Source organism: Dipodomys merriami, unplaced genomic scaffold, assembly GCF_024711535.1.
Source record: "Dipodomys merriami isolate MVZ:Mamm:240054 unplaced genomic scaffold, mDipMer1.0.p SCAF_325, whole genome shotgun sequence".
NCBI lineage: Eukaryota > Metazoa > Chordata > Mammalia > Rodentia > Heteromyidae > Dipodomys > Dipodomys merriami.
This window is the reverse complement of record NW_027204771.1, coordinates 906,308-922,746: the sequence shown is the minus strand read 5'-3', so window position 1 is coordinate 922,746 and position 16,439 is coordinate 906,308. Positions and strand designations below refer to the sequence as shown.

Genomic DNA, 16,439 nt, shown 5'->3' with positions numbered 1-16,439 from the left:
AAAAGTAACCAGTCTGTCTACTCTCTCTATAGTATCTTCAGGCCCTGGGAAGTAAAGAAAAGTTCAAGAGGCCTCTCCTGCCCATTTGACCTTAGGGAGTCAATCCTTCAATAAAGTGTCTACTGAAAAGGAAGACAAGCTACATTTCAGTATCAACCCACACCCATAATTGACAGTACATGGAGCATAGCTCACAGGGCTTACCGAATCCCATTCTATACCAACATGTGTACCATAGAGGTACTTTTTCTTTGTGCCAGTCCTGGGGCTTGAACTCAGGGACTGGACACTGTGCCTAAGCATTTCTCTTCTTTTTTGGGGTGGGGGGAGTCCAGTCGTGGGGCCTGAACTCTGGGCCTGGGCGCTGTCCCTCAGCTCTTCAGCTCAAGGCTAGCACTCTACCACTTGAGCCACAGTGCCACTTCCGGCTTTTTTCTTTTTGCTTATGTGGTGCTGAGGAATTGAACCTAGGGCCTCATTCATGCAAGGCAAACACTCTACCACTGAGCCACCCTCCTAGCCCTAAGCATTTCTCTTCTACCAGGCAAGCTGCCCCTCTACTCTGGACATTTTGGAGGTTAATTGGATGATAAGAATCTCAAGGACTTTTCTGTCTCGGCTGGTATCCAACCAAGAGTCTCAGATTTCAGCCTCCAGAGTAGCTAGGATTACAGGTGTGAGCCACCAGTGCCCAGCTTAACTTTCTCTAAAAGCCTTAGAAGCAGATAATAAAAAAAAAACAAAAACACAAAAAACAGGAGGGATGAGCCAGGGTCTGCCAGGCAGGAACCAACTGAAGATGGCCATGAAACCACATGTGTGTCAACACTGGCTGTGTGTGTGTGTGTATGTGTGTGTGTGTGCGCGCGTGCTAGTACTGGGCTTAAACTCATGAGAGCTCTACTTCTTGAGCAACACATCTCCACTTCTAGCTTTTTCTTGATTAACTGAAGAAAAGTCTCACAAACTTTTATGCCTGGGCTGGCTTTCAACTGTGGTCCTCAGATCTCAGTCTCCTGAGCAGCTGACAGACCTGAGCCACGTGGTATGTGGCTTTAATTGAAAAGTATTTGATGTAATGAAATATAATTTCTATAAATCTTAAGGATTCAAATACACAGCTCCATAACTTTTGGTGTTTGGCTGGGTCTCCGGTCTATTAATTCACTTTTTTTTTTTTCTTGGTGCCGGTCCTGGGGCTTGAACTCAGGGCCCGAGCTGTCTGTTTCTGAGTTTCTTTGTGCTCAAGGTTCTACTACTTGAACCACAGTGCCACTTCTGCCTTTTCTCTGAGTAGTTTATAGGAAATAAGAATCTCACAGAGTTTCTTTCCCAGGCCAGCTTCGAACTGTGATCCTCAGATCTCAGTCTCCTGAGTAGCTAGGATTACAGGCGTGAGTCACTGGACCTCAGCAATTTTCTCAATTTTAAGATCTGAAGAACAAAAATAGCCATGTCCTTCATAAATTATTCTTAACAAAATTTTAATATTTATAGTGTTTTAGCAGCATGCAGTAGCATCTAAAAACCTATGTAAAAAATATAAGCAAGATTTGCCAGCTAATGAGCTTTTGTTAACTAAGAGCAACAATACAACTCCTTATTACTACTAGCATGTGTGACCTGCTAACAGTGAACACATGTATCAGTATGTGTATTAACAGTCAAGTATATTTCCCTTTAAGTCGGGCTCACACCAAACCACCAGCCATAATTTATACCTTAGTTTCACGACCCATCATATACTCAAAGAGCACTTTTCTCAAATATTCAAACTCTGTAGGTTCTCCCAAGAGTGAGACGTCTGTGTGGTACAAGTTTCCACCTGTCAAATAAAAGATAGCAAATGTAAAGTCAAAACCAGACACATTATTCTTACTACATTGAGAACAGAGACATTGAAAAATGGTGAGTGAGACAGAGAGGCACTGATCTTATAGTGATTATACATGCTGCACTGCACACACGCAACACCATCTGGTGACCTATCCACAGAGAAAGAATTATTATAATAGACATACCTCAAAGAGAAAACAGGAACGGTTATAACAGACACAATGAATTTGTTTTTCCTTAGGCCATTACTGGGGCTTGAATGCAGGGTCATACTTTTGTGTATTTTTTGCTCAAGGCCAGAGCTCTCCTACTTGAACCATGGCCTCTCTACTTTTGGCTTTTGTTATTAGCTCATTGGAAAGAAGAGTCTCTCAGATTTGTCTTCCCTGGCTGGCTTTGAACCGCGATCCTCAAACCTCAGCCTTCTGAATATCTGGGATGATAGGTGTGAGCCACCGGCATCCAGCTCTGACACATTTATTAAAAAGTAGATGAGTTAGCTGGGCGCTGGTGGCTCACGCCTGTAATCCTAGCTACTCAGGAGGCTGATACCTGAGGATCGTGGTTCAAAGCCAGCCCAGGCAGGAAAGTCGGTGAAACGCTTATCTCCAATAAACCACCAGAAAACCGCAAGTGGTGCTGTAGCTCAAGTGGTAGAGCGCTAACCTTGAGCTGAAGAGCTGAGGGACAGCATTCAGGCCCAGAGTTCAGGCCCCATGACCGACAAAAAAAAAAAAAAAAGTAGATTAGCAGCACAAAGATTCCTTCACATTGGTATTTGCAAATATTACGTGACTGGCATCAGATATTTTGCAATGACTCAAACCATCTTTTTATTTTATTAGGGATTTAGTGCCTCGGTACAGTGTCCTAGTTTGTCTAAATATTCCAACTGAGACGTTCTGAACTTAAATATTCAAAAAGTTTTGAAACACAGAATTAATTGACATGGGATGAAGTCCATAAATTATTAATGTTAGAGTGATTGCAAAATATTGTGACTTGGCACTGTGAGAAGGCTCATTGAAAGCCAAGGAGTCGGTGGCTCACACCTGTCACCCCAGCTTCTCAGGAAGCTGAGATCTGAGGATCACGGTTCAAAGCCAGCCTGGGCAGGAAAGTCTGTGAGACTGTCATCTCCAATAATCTACTCAAGTGGTAGAGAGCGAGACTTGAGCCCAAAGAGGCCCGGGAACAGCGCCCTAAACTCACAGAACAGAAGTGTGGTTACTAGAACCTGGGGCCTGGGGCAGAGAATACAAAACAGAGAGGGAAGTTCAAAAGATCCACTATACAACATGGTAACTACAGTGAGTTATGTATACCATTCTTTTTGAAAACTACCTGTAAGAAGCTGTGTACTCCAACGTGACTTTGCTGAGTACATTTGTCTGGTCCAGTGTCACCCTCCACCATTCTCCACTCTCTCCTTCACCTGTCCCCTCAAGTCCCCTAGTTCCATTCTGACATGTGTACCTTGAGTAGTTTGGCTGCATTCACTCACCTTCCCTCTTCCCATCCATCTGTCCCTTCTCTCTTCCCATCCATCTGTCCCTTCTCTCTGTTACTTTATACTGCCCCTCTATTCCACCTCGAATGGGTTCCCGCTTGTCTGTATCATGAAAATCACTGAGAATACATTTTAAAAGTTCTAGCAATAAAAACTTTAAGTAGCAAGGTGCTGGTGGCTCACACCTGCAACCCTACCTACACAAGAGGATTGCAGTTCAAAGTCAGCCTGGGCAGGGAAAGTGTGTGAGACTCTTATCTCCACTAAACTTCAAAGGAGCGGCTGAAAGTGGCGCTGTGGCTCAAGTGGTAGAGTGCTGGCCTTGAGCACAGAAGCACAGAAGCTCAGGGACAGCATCTAGACCCAGAGTTATATATAGCCCCAGGACCAGCAGAAAAAAACAAAAACCTTAAATATGTGAGATAACGCATTCAATCTAGCCATTCCACAGTGAATACATATTTCAAATCAATGTGTGGCAAACAATAAATACACATCATTTTTATTTGTCAAATAATACAAAAAAATAAAAAGAGTATATATTAGCCAAGACAAAAGTAGAACTCATCTGAAAGTTCCCCATTAAGAAATCAGACAAAGCTAGGAGTTGGTGGCTCACGCCTGTCATCCTAGCTGCTCAGGAGGCTGAGATCTGAGGATCATGACTCAAAGCCAGCTTGGCAGGAAAGTCCGTGAAACTTTGATCTCCAATTAAGCATCAAAAAGCTGGAAGGGGAGCTGTGGTTCAAATGGTAGAGTATTAGCCTTGAACAAAATAGCTCAGGTGCAGCGCCCAGCTGAGTTTAGGCCTGGTACTGGCGAGTGTGAACGCACATGTGCACATGCATGTGCGCGCGCGCGCACACACACACACACACATACACACACACACACACACACACACGACCACAGACAATCTGACTTGAAAGATTACCTTTGTACGGTGTCCCCATAGTTGTTGCATATACATTCTTTTCATACTTTTTCAGACGGTCTTCTAAATTGTGAATCTAAAAACAATAAATATTGAAACTACATTATACAATTTATATACCAATACCAGCAGAAAAAAAAAAGAAATACAAATTGTTATCTGAAATGTTCAACAGGCCACATGCCAGTGGCTCACACCTGTCATCCTAGCTACTAAGGAGGCTGAGATCTGAGGATAGTGGTTCAAAGCCAGCCTGAGCAGGAAAATTCATGAGACTCTGATCTCCAATGAACCACCAGAAAACTGGAAGTTGCGCTGTGGCTCAAGTGGTAGAGTGCTAGCCTTGATTTGAGGGAAAGAGCTCAGGGACAGTATCCAGTCCCTGAGATCAAGGCCCGTGACTACCATCCCCAACAACAAACAGTTAAACATTAGAAACAGCAGGATATACATTTTTTTGTTTAAACATATGTGATAATGAATATAAAGTGACTGCACTTGGGACCTAATATTCCTTGTGTGTGGGCAAAAGTTTGGCCAAGTGTGGTGGTATAAACTTGTAATCCTGGCACTTGGGAGGCCCAGGGAGGCCCAGGACAATGAGGTGAGGCAGGTCTGGACTACATAGCAAAACACCCAGAAGATTGTCAAAGACAGCTATGAAATCACTAGTACTTTATTCCATATATTTTTTATTCATTTATCTATTTTGCCAGTACTGGGGCATGCACTGACGGCCTTGAGCTCTTGTTTGGCTGTTTTTGCTTAAGGCTCATGTCTCCACTTCTGGCTTTTTGTTCATCCATCTGAAGATAAGAGTGTCATGAACTTTCCTGCCTGGACTGGCTTCAGATTTCAGCCTTATGAGTAGCTAGAACTTTAGGCACAGGCCATCAGCACCCGGCTTACTGTTTTTTGTTTCTATTTGCTGAGATGCAACTACATAATAGAATGAACTATATTAGTTCAAGATAAAAGTCAACCATCAGCCCATACCTGTTCTCTGAATTCTTGTTCTTTCAATTTTGACTCACTGATCATAGTAGTCTTCTGTGCTAGTTGCGTCTGAAAAAACCCAAAAAGTTAGAGCTGAAATGAAACTGTGCATCACCACTATTTAGACACATTCTAGTAATTTATCCTTGCTAAAAATGAAAAAAAAAAAATCACTAGTTGCTGGTGGCTCACACCTATAGTCCCAGCTACCCAGGAGGTGGAGATCTGAGGATGGCAGTTCAAAGCCAGCCCAGGCAGGAAAGTCCTTGTGAGACTCTCATCTCCAATGAACTGCTCAAAAACTGGAAGTGGAGCTGTGGCTCAAAGTGATAGAGCACTGGGCTTGTGCAAAAGAGCTCAGGGACAGTGCCTAGGCCCTGAGTTCAAAACCCATGACCAACCCCCTCCCCCCGCCAAAAAACAACAACAAAAAAATCTGTCTTGGGGCTGGGAAGGTGGCTCAGTGGTAGAGCGTTTGCCTTGCATGCATGAGGCCCACATAAGCAAAAAGAAAAAAAGCCAGAAGCAGCGCTGTGGCTTAAGTGGTAGAGTGCTAGCCTTGAGCTGAAGAGCTGAGGGACAGTGCCCAGGCCCAGAGTTCAGGCTCCATGACTGGACCCCCCGCTCCCCCCCAAAAAAATCTGTCTTAACAAATAACAACAAAAAAGCAGAAAAAAAACCCTCTTTATATTTTAACTTTTTAAAAGAGATGTAAAATGTAATATCTTTAGTCAATTTCTATGAACAACTAAGCTTACCTGTAACTCCATAATTGTTACCTAAAAATGGAAAAATAAACAAATGAGTAACACACACACACAAAACCCTAAGCTATAAAACAGAGGGTAAGACATGACAAGAAGTAAGAACTCGCCGGGCACCGGTGGCTCAAGCCTGTAATCCTAGCTACTCAGGAGCCTGCTGAGATCTGAGGATTGTGGTTCAAAGCCATCCCGGGCAGGAAAGTCTGTGAAACTCTTTTATCTCCAATAAACCACCAGAAAACTGGAAGTGGTGCTGTGGCTCACGTGGTGGTAGAATGCTAGCCTTGAGCTGAAGAGCTGAGGGACAGTGCTCAGGCCCCACAACCGACAAAAAAAAAAAAAAAAAAGGTAGTAAGAACTCAGGGCTTTGTACTTAAGGGAGGTCGACTTTCACTGAAGGCAGGCTTCAGGGTCTCATGTCCATTGTCCTTGCTACTTTGGAGGCTGAGGTTCAAAGCGGCCTGAGTGGGAAAGGCCGAGAAACTCTGATGTGCAACCGTGGCTCATGTGGAAGAGAGCATACTTGAGCAGCACCCAGGACAGGAGCTCAAGTCCCAGGACCAGCACACACACAAACCAAAGCAAGCAAGCCAAAAACTGCCTTTGAAACTTATTTTAAGCCTGATCTATATCTACATTGAAACATACACACACTGAAAAAGGAGTGGAACTTCCTTCATCACCCTCCCAATTATGATTTCTATCTATAAAGTAATAGATAGTAATCCATTAGTCACAATCACCTCCTCCTAGGAAGGGCTTTATTATTCTGTGTACTTCATCTGACTCTTTCCAACCAGCAATGTATTCATGTACTATTTCTATAATTTCACTCTCTTGGTCTCTCTCTCTTTTTTTTTTTTGTCCGTCACGGGGCTTGAACTCATGGCCTGGGTGCTGTCCCTAAGCTTTTTCACCCAAGGATAGTGCTCTACCACTTTGAGCCACAGCTTCATTTCTGGTTTTCTGGAGATTAACATCTCATAAGCCAGGCTTATGACTGGTGGCTCACACCTGTCATCTCAGCTACTCAGGAGGCTGAGATCTGAGGACTGAGGTTCAAAGCCAGCCCGGGCAGGAAAGTCTGTGAGACTTATCTCCAATGAACCAACAGAAAACTGGAAGTGGTGCTGTGGCTCAAGTGGTAGAGCTCTCGCCTTGAGCAAAAGCAGCCCAGGCTGTGAGTTTGAGACCCCACAACTGACGAAAAGAAAAAGAAAAAAGGAAAACAGAAAAGTCTCATTAGGTCTATTTATGAGCCAGCAGAGTCACAGAAATGACAATGATTTCAGGAAATACATGAAACGCATGTGCACTCCTCCCACCTGATCACTGCCAGGCCCCTCCTCCTCCTGCTGTAGCTTCTGTTGGTATTTCTTCTGTAGTTCTTCTAGTTGAGCCTGCAGGCCCTTTACTTTTGCAGTCATTTCTTCCTCACGAGCCTTTAGGATAAGAAAACAGTGTGTTAACATCAAAAGAAGACTGTAGCCAGACGGGGTGGCTCATGCCAGTAATCTAGCTACTAAGGAAGCGAGATTTTAAAGCCAGCCTGGGAAAGGAATCTAAAAGATTCTTATATTTAATTAAACAACAAAAAATCCAGAAGTGTAGACGTGGTTCAAGTGGTAGAGCACCAGCCTTGAGCACAAGAAGTTAACCAAGAGTGTGCACTCCTGATTGTAAGCCCTAGTTCTAGCACAAAAATGAAAAAAACAAAAACAAAAACAGAAATGACTAAACAACAACAAAAACCCACCTAAACACCCTAGAGCTGGGCACTAGATCATGTCTATAATTCTGACTACTAAGGAGGCTGAGGTCTTCAGATCTTGGTTCAAAGCCAGCTTGGGCAGGAAAATCCATGGGAATTAACCACCAAAAATAAAAAGAAAGCCAGAAGTGGAGCTGTGGGTCAGGTGATAAGTGTGCCAGCCTTGCGCTGAAAAACATAGGGACCAACCTTTGAGTTTGAGCCCCAGGACAGGCACAAAACCAAAACAACAGCACAGTACAAACGATCGCTTTGGGAAAAATAAGCCTTGAGATGCACAGGCTTTTGCTTTGAACTCATAACTAGGCTGAAAACTGTTTCCTTTATGCTCAGTAAAGTCCAAGCTCCTCGCATTGCTGGTCACTATCCCCAGAATATTTCTTCTACCCTCACTTATCAAAGATATCCAAGTTTCTGTTCCACTCACAACTGACTGTTATCAGATTTTGATCCTAAGGCCTACAACACTATTGTGATCAAACTGCATACACCACAGTAGACCAGAGTTCAAGTCCCGTTACCAGCCCCTGAACAGAAGATATAACTAAACTACTAAATTCCACCATTTTTTAAGCACTCAAAAAAAGAGTATCTTTAAAAGCAGCATAGACACACTCTGGTGCAGTACAGAGAATGTACAATTATTTAAATCTTTGCATGATAATAAACCTTACAAACTATAAAGAAAGCACTGAAAGCCACACATCACATCATATTCTACTGCTGACAGGGTCACCTGGGGCCTGATACTCATTCTGAATGTTCTTTTTCCCTTAATACTACCGACGTTGGAACACATGGGACATAAACTATGTTCTGAGCTCATGAATGTTTTTCTGTATGTGCTTGTGTTGGTCATGGGCTTGAACGTAGGGCTTGGGAGCTGTTCCTGTGCGTTTCCACCTGAGCCTAGCACGCTACCACTTGGAGACACAGTCCACCTCGGTTTTCTGGTGGTTCATTAGAGATAAGTCTCAGGACTTTTCTGTCTGGGCTGGCTTTGAACATGAACCTCCTGGGTGGTGAGGACTGATTACAGGTGTGAGCCACTGGCGCCCAGCTAATTTTTTTAGTTTATGTTTCAGGCACATAAGGTACTTTTGCCCAAGGACAGCAAAGGACCACAATCTTTCAACCGTCTGCATCAGTGCCATTATAACCATCACCACCGTATCACCAGACGTGGTCTGATTTTGCTTTCTTTTCTTTTCTGCTGCCTGTACTGGGGCTTGGACTCAAGAGCATATCATCCTTAGTTGTTTTTTTTTTTCTGCTCAAGGCTGGTGTTTTACCACTTGAGCCACACCTCCATTTCTGGCTTTCTGTTGGTTAATTAAAGAGTTTCACAGACTTTCTTGCCCAGGCTGTCTTTGAACTATGATTCTTCTATCTCAGCCTGGATGAATTTGGATTCTTAATCATCAAATGGCTCTTGGCATATAATGAAATAAATAACGGTTGGAGGATTTAGTGGAAAAGGAATCTAACAGAATAATGTATATTGCTTATAATATTCTTGGGTTTGTTATTTGAAGTATTCACTAGCTTATCTTTAGCCATTAGTAAAGTAAATATTTGAACTAATCTTCCATAAACACAAAACATTTCATGGAGGCATTCTATTTTTTTTCCTACTGAGATAAATAAAAATTGTTAAATCAAGGAGGGATGGAATGAGTTGGCCTTTTCTGGAAAAAATCCTAGCTAAGAGGCCACAATTAAACACACTACTCCATTACATAGACTTCTCCTAAACACAAAGTCTCAATTTTTTTTTTTTTTTTTTTTTACCTTGGGTGCTGATATTTGCAACTTGAAACTCAGGGCCTGGGCGCTGTCCCCCAGCTCTTCAGCTCAAGGCAAAGAGCTCTACCACTTGAGCCACAGTACCACAGATCTCAGCCTCCTGAGTAGAGCCAGGATTACAAGTGTGAGCCACTGGCACCTGGCTTACTGAACTCTTATTCTAGTTCCTTCTGGTCTAGTCTGATTGAGTCTGGAAAAAGGAGGAAAAAATGATCTCCACTTCCTCCAATAGCTCACTATTGCTTTAAATTTAGCAAGCAAATGGTACTGATTGGGTGGCAGAACCTTAACAGGAAACTATAATCCCAGCAGAGATCGATTAGATGTCCATTGTAAATTGCCTTATGACATCAGGGTGACATTGTACACAAACAACACAAAGCCAAACAAACTAGGTTAGACATTAGGAATAGGAAATCTTTACCACTACCATGTAATCTACTATGGCAACATTGCAAAAGAGAAATAAAGTAAGGTACATCAAGGATCTCTTCATATTTTTTCGCTGTTCTTTTTAGATCATCATCTTTTTCTGCAATTTTTTTGTACAATTGATTTGTCTCTTCTTGATGGCTTTCCAGAAGTTCAGCTTCAACCTCCTGGGCTTTATCTGATAAATAAAGACAGAAACAGAGAGGAAAGTGTATGAGTCAAGGGTGAATACATGAACCCCAATTAATGGATGTAAGAATCTTCATTCCACACTGAATCTGGCAAAACTCAATTTTGTATATGCACTCAAGGATGCTTAATCAATGAAATGCTGAGCCTCAAAACAAGCAGATGCCCGAAAATACCCTCACAGCAAACATAAGTATGATGACACGTAATCACTAGCTAACACTTCAGGGTTCACCTGTTAGCTCCCCTTCCTTTTTTGTCGGTCGTGGGGCCTGAGCGCTGTCCCTCAGCTCTTCAGATCAAGGCGAGTGCTCTACCACTTGAGCTACGGTGCCACTTCCTCCTCTTCCTTAAGACAAGTCACTGGCAGGGTAGTTGAGAGAATGTTCTAGAGGATTTAGTGGAGAACTTACTTTCTCCTAGTTTAGTGACTTAGGACACCACAAGTACAAGAATAAGCTCAAGGTTGTCTCTGCTGAGTGTGACTGACTCCTTTTTGTACTTACTGATAGTTTCTTTGATGGACTGTTCTAGTTCTTGTTCCTTCTGGGCCAGCTGGGTGTTAAACTCCCTCATCAGCTGTTTCAATGTGGAATTGTGCTTCAACTCAAGGTCTTCCTGTTCCTGTCTGAGTAAGAAAGATGTATGGACATACATATATACATACACACACACACACACACACACACACACACACATATACACACACACACATATAAAAAGTTCATGGCTGCCTTGCAGAATGTCATCACTGGTATTAAATGCTGATATTGACTGGGCTGAAACTCAAGGGCCTGGGTGCTGTCCCTTAGCTTTTTTACTCAAGGCTGGCACTCTACCACTTTGGGAACACCTCTACTTCTAGTTTTTTGGTGGTTAACTGGAGGTAAAAGTCTCCTGGACTGTTCTACTTGGGCTGGCTTTGAAAAGTACTCCTTAGATCTCAGCCTCCAAGTAGGGAGGATTATAGCATGAATGCTGGACTGAAAATAGTTTTGAAGTTTATGTGTGTGTGTGTGTCCTCTTCTAGGAAGGAAAACTTTTGGAAGGATACCCTAAAACTACAATAATCTCCAGAGAGATGGGTCCTGGGGATTAGAGAATTTTTCTTTCACTGTTTAAATTTCGATAGTGCACTTCTTTTTTTTTGACCAGTCCTGGGACTTGAACTCAGGACCTGGGTGCTGTCCCTGAGCTTTTTTTTTGCCAGTCGTGGGGCCTGAACTCTGTGCCTGGGTGCTGTCCCTCAGCTCTTCAGCTCTATACCACTTGAGCCACAGTGCCACTTCCAGCTTTTTCTGGATATGTGGTGCTGAGGAATCGAACCCAGGGCCTCATGCATGCAAGGCAAGCACTCTACTACTGAGCCACCTTCCCAGTCCCCTGAGCTTCTTTTGCTCAGGGCTAGCTCTCTACCACTTGAGTCATAGTGCCACTTCGGGTTTTTTCTGTGTATGTGGTACTGGGGAATCGAACCCAGGGCTTCATGTGTGCTAAACAAGCACACTGCCACTAAGCCACATTCCCAGCCCCCTGATCACACACATCTATGTTATATAATAATCATGCTACTACTAAAAGTCATAAGCAACCAGAAAGGTACTTGGACATGGACTTAGTTAACTGTGATCTTGCGTGCAAATCTCTTCCCCCTAAATAGCCAGGGAACAATCCTGAACTGTTTTCTCTCTTCCGTATTTAACTTGGATCCATGTTTAGTACTTTCAGTAGGTGAAAATACCCAAATGAATTATGCTAACTTGATCAGGCGTACAAGGAACCTACTTGATTTTCTCATCCATTTCTTGTTCACATTCTTTCTTCAGTATGTCCAGTTCCTGCTGATGTTCCTTCCGCAGCATCCGGAGGTCCTTTTGCAATTTCACGATCTCCTTGCTCAGCTTCTGCTTTTCCTTCTCTGCCCCTGCTAACTTCAACTCTAGGTCACTGTGCGAAGCTGCTGTGTTACTGAGCGATCTGGGTTGGAACATACCTGATCTTGATTTTTCTTCAGCATCGTCTCCCCAGACCTCCATGGGTTGGCTGTCCCCACCCATCTGTTGGTATAGAGCCTGCAGTGTTTTGTACTTTAAGGTCAACTCGTCCATTTTGCTTTGATGTACTTCCCTCTCTCTTACTAAGCAGGTGTCCAGATCCACGGTCTGACAGGCCAGGTCTTTCTTCTGGAAAGTCTTCTGGACAACATCGACTGTATTTTCCCAGTTTTGCTCTGGCCCGGGGCCATTTTTCCCTCCCTCTCCTACTATGTCCTGTGGTGCTATCAAGGGAAATTTCCTTTTTCCTTCTAGTTCTTTTTGAAGACAACTGATTACAACCTGATCCTCACACTGCTTCGCTTCAGCACATTCTAATTTTACTAAGAGCTCCTGGTATTTGCTTTGCATTTCTGAATGTGAAGAAATGATTTCCTCTTTCCCCTGCAACAGTTTGTCCTTTTCAGCTAAACTGCTTTGCAGAGCTCTGATTTTTTCTCTGCATGCCTTCTGCATACAGCCCTGGGATGCAGCCTCTTCCTGCCCAGAATGCGCGGGCATATTTTCTACAGATTTGCACACAGTTGGTGAGTCTGACTGTGGAGAATTTCCCAATGACTTCTTCAGCTGTTCTTCCAAGATTTGAACTTCCTTTTCTCGCTCTTGCAGTTTTAGTTTGAGCTCACTCAGACGGCTTTCTGTGTCTCTTTTATACTGTTGCTCCTTGTCTTCCATCTGAGACAACAACTGTTTCTTGATGGCAGCAATTTTTTGTTCAGCTTTTCTCTTCAGCTCCGCTAATTTGGCAGCATTTTCTAGTTCAAGTCGATTTTCTAACGCCCTTAACTCTTCATCTTTGCTTTGGACATTTTTTGTCACGTGTTCTAGTTCTTCCCTCTTCATTTCCAGTTTGGCTTCCATGGAAGACACTTGCTTTTCGAGTCTTAAGGCCTTTTCCTCAACTTCTTTAACTCTGCCGTCCTTTTCTTCTCCCAACTCTCGAAAGCATTGAAGTTTCTGAACCAATTCTTCCTGCTCCCTATCCCTTTGTTGATTGCAAGTTTTAAGAAGTTCATTCAAAGACTCAACTTCAACTTCTTTCTGAGCAACATGGCCCTCTAGTTCAGCAATCCTTGCTGTTTGGGTCTTCAACTCTGCCTCCAATGTATACACCCTTTTCTCAAACTTGTTCTTATCTTCCAACTCAACCTGTAAACAGTCAAATCTTTTATTCTGCTGATCAAAGTCCTCCTTCAGTAAATTCGCCTGCTCCTCCTTCTCACTAGCTTCTCTGCTTTTTGACTCAAGCTGTGACTGCAATTCCTTGATTGTGTTCTGATACTGTGTGCATTTTGACTGGGCCTTTTTCTTCCATTCGGAGAATTTGTTGGACCAGTGGTGCACCTGCTCAAGGGCGGCAAGTTTTTCTTTACTCAGAGCATCCACTTTCAAAGACAAAGCTTGCACCTGGTCCTGCCACTCACGCTGCTGCTCGCTGTGCTGTTTACTTAGTGAGGAGATGGCTGTCTCTTTTTCACTTAGGCTGATGCTGCTCTGGAGCTGGGCGTTCAGATCAGCTAGTTGTTTACTCAGACTGCTGACCTCCGATTTCTTCTCGGTAAGCTCCTCTTTCATCAGCGTGACGGCATTGATGTTTTCTGATAACTCTTTCTTCAGCTGTGTGATACAAGACTCCTTTTCCGAGGCAGCCTGTAGCTGATTGCCTCCTTCTTTCTGGAGAGCTTCCTTTTCCGTGACAAGATTTTCCACGTCGGCCTTGATGCTCTTAATCTGATTTTCTTTTTCCTCTAACTGATGTGTGGCTTGCTGGAGAGATCTAGTTAGTGTATTTCGCTCCTCTGTGAGCTGTGTCAGGTGTGCTTCTAGTTCAGAAACCCTGCAGATTTTCCTGAGCAGTGCCTCTTTCACCTTAGTTGTGTGGTGTTGGCAAAGAGAAATCCGAGAGAGAATGGCATTCGTTTTACTACTGTTGATGTGGAGGAGCTCACTTGTCTTTGCTTCAAATATGGCTTCCATTTTTTTACAGTAACTGTCCAGCTGAGATGTGAGCTGTGCTGGCCACGCTTCAAGTTCCAAGCTTTTGGCCTCTAGGCGTTCCTGACAGGTCTCATGTGAAGACTGCAAACCCTGGAATTCTTCCTGTGTGACTTGCAATTTGTTGGACAACTCAGCGAGCTTAAGTTGCTCTTTTTCTCCCAGCTGTTTCAGTTCAACGATCTGCCCTTGAAGAACTGCTGTTTCCTTCAGAGAATGATTCAAGTCGGCCTGCACGTTTTCAAGCTGCGCTTTCAACTGTGACTCGCTCTGTGAGAGACTCGTCAGGTACACGGACTTCTGCTTTAACTGGTCCTGGAATTCGCTTAATCTGGCGTCCTGCTTCATACGTTCTTCCTTCAGCTGGGTCATTTCCTTTTCCATCTCTTCTTTCTGGCGCTCAACTAAAAGGATCCTTCTCTTCAGTTCGGTGACTTCCTGCTCCTTCTCCACTAATTGGACTCCATGTTTCTCTTGGATTTCTTCCATTTGCTGGCTCAGTTTCTTTTCCCAACTTGATATGACATCACCAAGTTCTTGCTGATGGACCTTTGTAAGATTCTCTACTTGCTCCTTTTGATTTATTTCTAGTCTTGAGACCACATCACTGAGTCCTGCTGAGTTAGCCTGAACCATTTCCAACATTTTGGCATTGAACTCTTTTTCTCTCTGACTGAGCTCCAGAGTGGTATTTTCTAGCTCTTTTTTAAGTTTGGCTTCCTGATCCAACATTTTCTTCTTTAAGGTTTCTTGCATGTCCTTAGCTTTCTGCTTCATTTTTTCCATCTTTTCTTCTTGCTTTTTAAATTTGCTTTCATGTTCCTCGTGCAAAATCCTAATCTGCTCCTCCTTGGCTGACAATTTCTGCTTGAGCATGTCCATTTCTTTGCTCTGTTCTTCTCTCAATTGTAAAATGGTGTTTTCTTTCTCCACCAGCATTTGCTTTGTTTGTTCGTGGTCCATGTTACTGTCTTTAAGTTGAGACTCGTAGAACTGGGTTAAAGACTGTACTTTCTGCTCTGTTTCAGTACTCTGGCTTTCCAGCTGCTGCCTTAATGTCTGCACCTGACTTTTCTGAGTGTCCAACTCCACACAAACATTACTCTTCTGTGTTTCAGCATCAACCACCCGTTGTGTAAGAAGATTTCTTTCTGTTTCCAGATCTAGTATCTTCTGTTGCAGCTGAGCCCGCTGCTCCGCATCTGCTTTTGACTGCTCCTGGTGTGACTGAAGAAGCTCCAGCTTGGCAGTGGCCTCCTGACGCTCCCCTTCAGACCTTTGAATCTCTGCCTCTAAATTCTCCATACGCACCTGATGCTCGCTCAGCTTCCTGTCCTTTTCCTTTACGAGGAGCTCCAGCTCACTGATCTGGTCTTGCAATGTGATCTCCGTCCTCTGGAGAGACACTGCGTGTTCCTGCATGACACTGTCCATGTGTTGTTCATGGCATTTCTTCTCTGCCTCCAGCCGTGCCTCCAATTCTTGTTTTGTTTGCTCTGCCTGATCTCTGAGCACAGAAAGTTCCTCTTCCAGGCTTTGACGGGTTTTTAAGACCTCTGTGAGTTCAGAGGACAGTGATTCCAGTTCTGTTTGTTTCACATCGAGCTTTTCTAATGTTTTTTTATTCATGTCTTCGATGTGCTCCTGGAAAAGAACTTCTTTGTCTTTCAGTAATGTTTCTTTTTCTTCTTCACACTTTTCTCTAAGTGTTTCCATTTCAGTCTGATGCTGTTGCTTTAAAATGTGGAATCTTTCTGTCCACATGTTCTCTTGCTGATGTTTTAGGCTCTCCAGTTCTGTCTTGTGTTTTTCAACCATGACTGTAATTTCTTTATTGTACTTATTTCTTTCAGCTTCCAAATGAACAGTTAAGTACTCAGACTGACTCTTGCTTTCCTGTAGGCTTTTATCCAAGGAACTTTCCAATTCAAGAATTCTCTGTGAATGAAAATGGATATAATTTTATTAAAGAACATACTTTGTTAAAAATGATATACAGACTAAGTAGGCTGTGGGTCTACTTCAAAATGAAAATACAGGTAACTTTACATAGCATACCAAAGATAAGGACAAGCAGGCTGTTTATGCTCAATTACTAACAATCATTTTTATGAACACAGCATTTTTAATACAAGTTGAAATTCTAAATTCT

General features: G+C 43.1%; 1 protein-coding gene across 7 annotated transcripts in view; it reads right to left on the bottom strand.

The window, feature by feature from the left end:
- The window catches only part of Golga4 (golgin A4), a 79,307-nt gene that overhangs the window by 10,614 nt on the left and 52,254 nt on the right, over positions 1-16,439 (bottom strand). For all 7 annotated transcript variants that reach the window (XM_070042412.1, XM_070042411.1, XM_070042413.1 and 4 more), the window contains 8 exons: positions 12,024-16,225; positions 10,745-10,866; positions 10,097-10,227; positions 7,366-7,482; positions 6,035-6,055; positions 5,277-5,345; positions 4,281-4,356; positions 1,722-1,825 (listed from right to left, as the gene is read on the bottom strand). In XM_070042412.1, the coding sequence (XP_069898513.1) occupies positions 1,722-1,825; positions 4,281-4,356; positions 5,277-5,345; positions 6,035-6,055; positions 7,366-7,482; positions 10,097-10,227; positions 10,745-10,866; positions 12,024-16,225 (4,842 nt within the window). The remainder of the gene's footprint in view (positions 1-1,721; positions 1,826-4,280; positions 4,357-5,276; positions 5,346-6,034; positions 6,056-7,365; positions 7,483-10,096; positions 10,228-10,744; positions 10,867-12,023; positions 16,226-16,439) is intronic.